Genomic DNA, 6,619 nt, shown 5'->3' with positions numbered 1-6,619 from the left:
GCACAAGGAGTTAGTGGGGCAAGTGGTAACTACATGAGCCAGGTTGGATAGCTTTTCAAATTTAAGTTACTAAAAAGTTCCATGCTGGCAAGTCTAGCAAAAAGTGAGAGCTGGGATCTAGGTGTTGCATGCCAGCAGAGTCAAATTATCTAGGGTGGAGCGGTGGAATGCTGAAGTCCATCGCCACTTGACCTCCAATCTAACCTCAACAGGCAGGGCAAAGCTGGAACACCAGTATGCTACTAATGCTCCAGGATGGGACACTGAAGTATACTCTCAGCCCTGGAAGAGGGGCACAAACTGTGGCATCATGATCAAGTACTGAAGACTATAGCAGATATCATCAGCTCGGCAAGCACCTCCAAGTTAATACATTTAACAGCAAAGCTATAATCAAGCAATAAAACAAGCCACAGAACCTAAAAGCTATGAAAAGTGAATTCCCAAATTAAAAATGATTTGCATTCCTCTCTGAAATGTAAATTTGATGGAGAATTTGGTCAGAAAGGAAACTGGCAGCCAAACTAAACCAGTTGCCCAGGACAAACCTTAACCTAGCAACCAACTATTTTGGTGAGGATATGAGCTTAATTATAATTAAAAATAAAATACCTCTCAGCTCAGATGAATCTTCATTAATGTCTTTCAAATCACCTGCTCCTTGTGAAAGATCCACCCAGCTTTGTCAAGTAGATGTCTTTGGTCAGTTGAGTATCTTCCCATCCACCTCTCAGCTTGGTCCGGTTTGGTGGAGACTTCCTGTCACCATTTGATGTGGTTATTCTGTAGCTGGTCTCTGACCTCAGAGGAGTTCCCCCAACTCTGCTACATTTTTGTAAAATTACAACTGAAAACACGCTTTAATCTGTAGGTGGGGAGATCTCGTTTATGAATGAGGGGGTGGAGTGGGTAGAAATATCATATTTATAGTCAAAGGACCAATTGGTGAAACAAGCAATCAAGGCTGAATTATTAAGACAGGACGCCACAGAGAACTACTGCACAGCAGAAGAAACCTGAAGTTGGATGACAGGGAAGGCAGAGGCGAGTGCTGCCGACATGGTATGTACTCAACACTTATTGAATATACATTCCTTATCTACAAAACAACAATCAAATGTACTCCATATTTTTCCTATCAAATAAAGCATCTACTTTCAAGCTTGTTAAAATACAGGGTACAAAATTCTTAAAATATAACAGTGATTGAATGCAGGGCCGGATTTTCCTATAGGCTAACTAGGCTTCAGCCTAGGGCCTCAAGTTCAAGAGGGGCCTACATTCAAATTGTTAGCAAAATTTTATTATCTCTCATGTAATTTACAAACTTAAAAATGGAAGGTGAAAGGGCCTCATAAGTGGAATAGCCTAGGGCCTCTTTTCATATAAATCCGGCCCTGATTGAATGTGATTTTCAACAGTAGAACAGTGCTGATCTAACATGGAGAATGCATCTAAACATTGTATCTTGAACACTGACCAGCTCAAAGCAAGTATGAACGCTCAAAAAAAATTTTTTTTCCCTTTCTTTTTAACCGTTTCTTCATTCTCAGCTCCAGTCATACCCACAGCACACTGAACCTTTTCTTTTTCCTTCTACTTTTCAGATTAACTATAAAAGGACAAAAGATAAGGTGAGGGAGCAGATGGCAGTCTAGTTGCTGGGCTTCCCTTTCAAAACCGGAAGCAGCACTTTACTGCCTTCTAAGCCCTGCAGCCTCAATCCACGACTGCAAAGGTCACAGACTGATCCCCTCGGGTATGAAAATGCACAAACAAAAATATAAAAATACATCAACGTGATTACAAGGTTTGTGTTAAACATGTTTATTATTTTAATATTACAATACGAAATATTGCACATGATCAACATGTTTTGTTCAAACTCTGGGATTATTCTTTTCTGCAGAGTACAACAGATTCTTTTTAAGAACATGGGTGAGTTTACGTTTTTCGAATATCAAGTGATATTTAAAAAAAAAAAAAAAAAAAAAAAAAACCTAACAGAAAAGAGAACAGACTTTAGGTTCAGATCGCATTTACAGACCTCTGGGTCAGAAACACAAGATGACTTTTTTTTTTTTGCTCTGTTTTCATTTTTTATGTAAAGCAAGCCACTTACATACATTTTATAATAAGCAAAAACTCGCACTGCTTATTAAGCAGATAAACTGAATTTGGAAATGGGATCTGCAAGCAAGTAGGAATTAAGTTTATTCATTGCATAACTGAATATTTGAAACTCGCTTTACACTTACATACTGAGCCCGAGAACTGCATGACTAGTTTCACTGAAGCCATGCAGAACAACACTGACTGAACCGGCATTATCGATACCACGCTGCTGACCCGTCTCTCATCATTACACTTTGCAGACTGACTATTTTAATGAATGCAGTCTGCAAGATCTCTTTATGTATCCATTCTACTGCCAGTTCTTGAGGACCCAACTGCACTCTTGTAAAGCAGTTGCTTACAAGGTGACCAATGAAATCTGAGAACTTAAGACAAGTCAAATGTAATAAGTGATTCCAAAACAGAAAAAAGTGCTCAAGTTAAACTATCATGATCCAAAATGACCCTGCTACATTAAAATGGAGTGGTGAAAATAGGAAAAAAAAAAGTGACTGAGAAAGAAAGAAAGAAAGAAAGAAAGAAAAAAAAGAACGGTTTTAAAATAATAATATCCAGCGTGTGAAGGCCATCACAAATCATCTCTAATCAAAACCAAGATAACTGTCTCTGAGAGGGTGCTGCTGTTCAGGAGAACTGAGCAAAACTGCCAGATCAGCTCTGCAAAATGTCAATGGGAAACAAAGTTGCACTTTTTAGATACAAGTGTCTGGGGGCAGAAAGAAAGAAAAAAAAAGGCACATTCAGAGATGTCCGTAATCCTTTCAGTGGCCTTTTCATAAGCAGACATTCGACAGCAGCAGTACAACTTTTGAAAAAAGAAAAAGAAACGAAATCAAATCAAGTCACAACCACTAGTCATCTCTAAAGTGACTTTTTTCTTTTCTTGTATAAATAGGACAAGTTTGCAACTTCGGTTATTTTGTTAATATCTACAGGTAACTGTGTGAGAGGCAGAGTGGTACTAGAGAGAGAGTGAGAAGGGTTTGGGGGGGACAAAACATTGTGGTTTTTCACAAACCAGCTAAGAAATAAATGAGTCCTTCCATTTTAAAAGCATTTTATATAATATAAAATTATTTTATATCATTATTACTGTTAAAAGTGTGACACTTTATCAATATATTAGTAACTGTGGAAACGCTGCTCTGACCAGCGCCCCTTTACTCCTCCCAACAGGATCCCCTTCAGATCACAGGACAGTTCTTCACCAAGCGTAAAACCCAGTCTGCAGATCAGACGGTTCCATTTATGCTTCTAAGTGAAGCCAAAGCAGTTTCCCCTCAAAAGGCCTCTGTATGTTCATCAAAATTGTAAGGCAGCTCCTAGAAGTGAGACTGTAGCACTGCCCACTGTAAATCCTTTCACGCGTTTCTTCTTCGATTTTCTAGTCAGGGATTTCCATAGGATTCCTTGCCCTTTTGTGCAAGCTGCAGTACATTACTTAGAGCCATCAGAAGTAGTAACCACTGCATGATGATTAACTTCTTGCTTTTACCTTAGACCAACATGACTCCTCAGTCTTAAGAACACTGCAGCCCCGATCAAAGGACAGCTAGTGTGAAAGTACAGACCCTGCTCCTGGGGGTCCTGTGCAGAAGGTGTCAGGAGAACACTTTCAAAACAGACAGATTATCAAACAGCAGGAAATGTCCAAAAACATTTAAAACATTGATGCAGTTTTAAAAGGAGTATGCTCCATTTGTGCTTCCTTTCAAGTGGCCCCCCACAGTGACATCCTGGCCACAAGCCATTTCTCTATATCTATGATTAAAAAGTGGTTTCAAAAATCTTGATGCTTCTACATGTATTGAATCAGTCTGTCTATTGCAATTTGATCAACAAGTTATGTTTTTAGGCATTGATTCCAACCACCACTGGCATGGCAGGTATTGATGTGCACCTGCTAAAAATAACTAGCAGGATTATTTTAATTTTTGAGCAAATCAAATCATGATTACCTCCCTGCCCACCCAACTCTGGTAAAGTGAACATAATAGCAAAGTAAGTGGCAAATCCTGCCTACTATGTTGCTGCTCTGTAACAGCTTCAGACAGAAGAGCTTTCAGAAAATTAAACTGAAACCTTATTATAGTGTACTTCTTAACCCAACTCCACTGGGTTTCCCTAAGATGGACCCCCTCTTCCAATCAGTCTTCAGCAGCCATGATCAGTACACTGTGCTCTGTGATAAACAGTGGAAGGCTACCACGTACCACTTAAGAGAAAAGGGGTCAACATTTTCTGAGTTTTGAAAAAAACTGGGGACCAAGACTGAAAGTTTCTCCAAAGATATACTTGTACCTCCCAGATGAAGGGAGGTTTCTTCCCCCCAATACAGAATCTAGTCAGAATTAATGGAGCTCTCATCCCTCTGACTGACTATGCATGATTCCATCAACACTTCCTTCCTCCTCTTGACTTCACCTACTGGAATCCTGGGATGTGTGCATATGCTGCTGGGAGCTGGGACTGCTGGACTGCTCTTGTTCCCCTGGCTCTGGTGTATCATGGGAATGGCTAGCCTCAATAGACTGGCCTGAAATAGATATACCTTCAACACCTTGCTGGCAGTTGCTAATACTACCCGATAGAAGAGTAGGGGTGCTAGGGACACTAGCTGGCTGGTCTTGGGAACTTCCTGGGATACTCATTTCCGTTGGTGTAGCAGTCTGCATGATCTTCTGACGCACTTCTCGAATCTTTAGCTGCAAACACACCTTTGTGGGAAAGATGTCAGCAAAACGGGCCTGGAAGGCAGCTGTCGCCTGGGCTGTGAGTGATGAGAAAAAAGTGAGAAGTACGTTAAACTGCAGTACCACTGACACAAAATAAAACACACACACACACACACAAACTGTGTTAGGTGCAAAACAGCTAGGTTACACTGGGAAATCAATTTTGATATTATCTTACCAGGCCATACAATTAAATGAAACTGAAATCCTGTTTTTACAAAACACAGAAATGCTGATCACAAGAGAATATGTGAGGCACAATTTAAAATGACCAAGTAATGCAGCAAGCTTGCAATAAAAAGAAGATCCACATTCCACAAAACAGGAAACTAAACGCAGGATTCAATAATTGATAAAACTTTTCAAAAACATGCATTTATGTGAGGGATATTTTACTTTCTAGAAAAATAAAGTATAACATCAAATGCAGTTTCCCTGACATTAAAAGCAAAATAAATTCAATTATGAAATTCTCAGGTTGTGATAACCAGCTCTTACCCGAGGGGAAAAACCCATGTTCTTGGAAAAGCTGCATAACCAATGCCCTCCTCTGGTCTAGAGTTCGACGAAGTGAGGAATATGGCACCTTGTCAAACTCCAGCTCTCCTAAAACATCCTCAGAATCTGTCCCTGTGAGTATAAGACAGGTTTTCACCATAGAATTAAATTTCTACATTGTGTGTATGTATCAGATACTTATAAAACAGCTCCAGAAGTAACAACCGACAGGTACGACAGAGGCTTGTGTCTCACCTGGACGATCGAAGGTGAAAATGTCACCCTCACACTTGGCTGCACTCTTTGGTGTGTTTGGCTCTGAACTGCAACTTGACCTGCGACGCATCTTTCGTTTTGGGGATATTGGATCCTCCGTTGAAGAATCAAGATCTAGGGATAAAAGAATAATGAGTAAGTCCAATCCCCTCAAACAAATGTATCTTATGCTTTTTTCAGTTAAGTCTCTATCACTCGAACAAAAGTAGTAGCATTCCCTCCAAGGCATGCGACATTTCCAGTATTAACCTATTTTTCTGCAAAATACAGCAAATGCTGTAACTTAAAAACAGCTATTTAAAATCATTACATCAAAGAGCAGAAGACAGCAATTTGGCAGTCCAGATGTAAAGTAGCTATAACCATGACTAATATTTCAGGAACTTAGTCAGTTTACCAGTAGAATTTTTTCTTTTCTTGCGGTAACTGCCTAGAATTGCACGGGGAGAAGTGGCAAGGCTCTGCAGAGTTGGAGAGGGCAGAACTTCTTCAGGTCTAAATTCTGGGAGTTCTGCAAAACGCTCCTCAAAATACACATTTGACAACACCCTGAAACAAATTAAGATGAAGACTTGAAACAATGGCATTGTATTGAAAAACACAAAGGAAAAAACATTTGCCACCTGGGGAGAGAGTACAAAAAGAAGAAAAACAGGGGTAAAACAATTTGCACCATAAAAAGCTTTTAAGCCAGGGTGTTTATTTTTGGTTGTGAACACAGTTTAATATTGAAAGTTCTCTCAGTCCTGCAGATGGATTATGACGGCTGCAGAATAATACTTAATCTAGTCCCAAAATCAAAGGCTAGTTTGTATCTTCAAGTTGAACATCAAGTTTAATTAACTTCTTGATTACAATTTTCTGCATTTTTCAGGTTGGGGGCTCTTTCTCAATCTTGAAGTGTCACGGTGGATTCACATGTTCTGCTTTGACTTGAAATCTTTAGTTAGACTACTGCTTGTTCTGAATTTGTA

At 39.6% G+C, this 6,619-nt stretch overlaps 1 protein-coding gene across 1 annotated transcript in view; it reads right to left on the bottom strand.

Annotated features, from left to right (window-relative positions):
• Positions 1 to 3,176: 3,176 nt before the first annotated feature.
• cicb (capicua transcriptional repressor b) overlaps positions 3,177 to 6,619 on the bottom strand; it is an 81,007-nt gene continuing 77,564 nt past the window's right edge. The window contains exons 19-22 of the mRNA XM_051920943.1: positions 6,043 to 6,194; positions 5,625 to 5,759; positions 5,370 to 5,501; positions 3,177 to 4,906 (exon numbers count right to left, since the gene is read on the bottom strand). Coding sequence (XP_051776903.1) covers positions 4,557 to 4,906; positions 5,370 to 5,501; positions 5,625 to 5,759; positions 6,043 to 6,194 — 769 coding nt within the window. The 3' untranslated portion in view covers positions 3,177 to 4,556. The remainder of the gene's footprint in view (positions 4,907 to 5,369; positions 5,502 to 5,624; positions 5,760 to 6,042; positions 6,195 to 6,619) is intronic.

The sequence above is a fragment of the Erpetoichthys calabaricus genome, chromosome 17, assembly GCF_900747795.2.
Source record: "Erpetoichthys calabaricus chromosome 17, fErpCal1.3, whole genome shotgun sequence".
Lineage (NCBI taxonomy): Eukaryota > Metazoa > Chordata > Cladistia > Polypteriformes > Polypteridae > Erpetoichthys > Erpetoichthys calabaricus.
The sequence above is the reverse complement of the archived record's forward strand: the minus strand, read 5'-3'. Positions and strand labels throughout refer to the sequence as shown.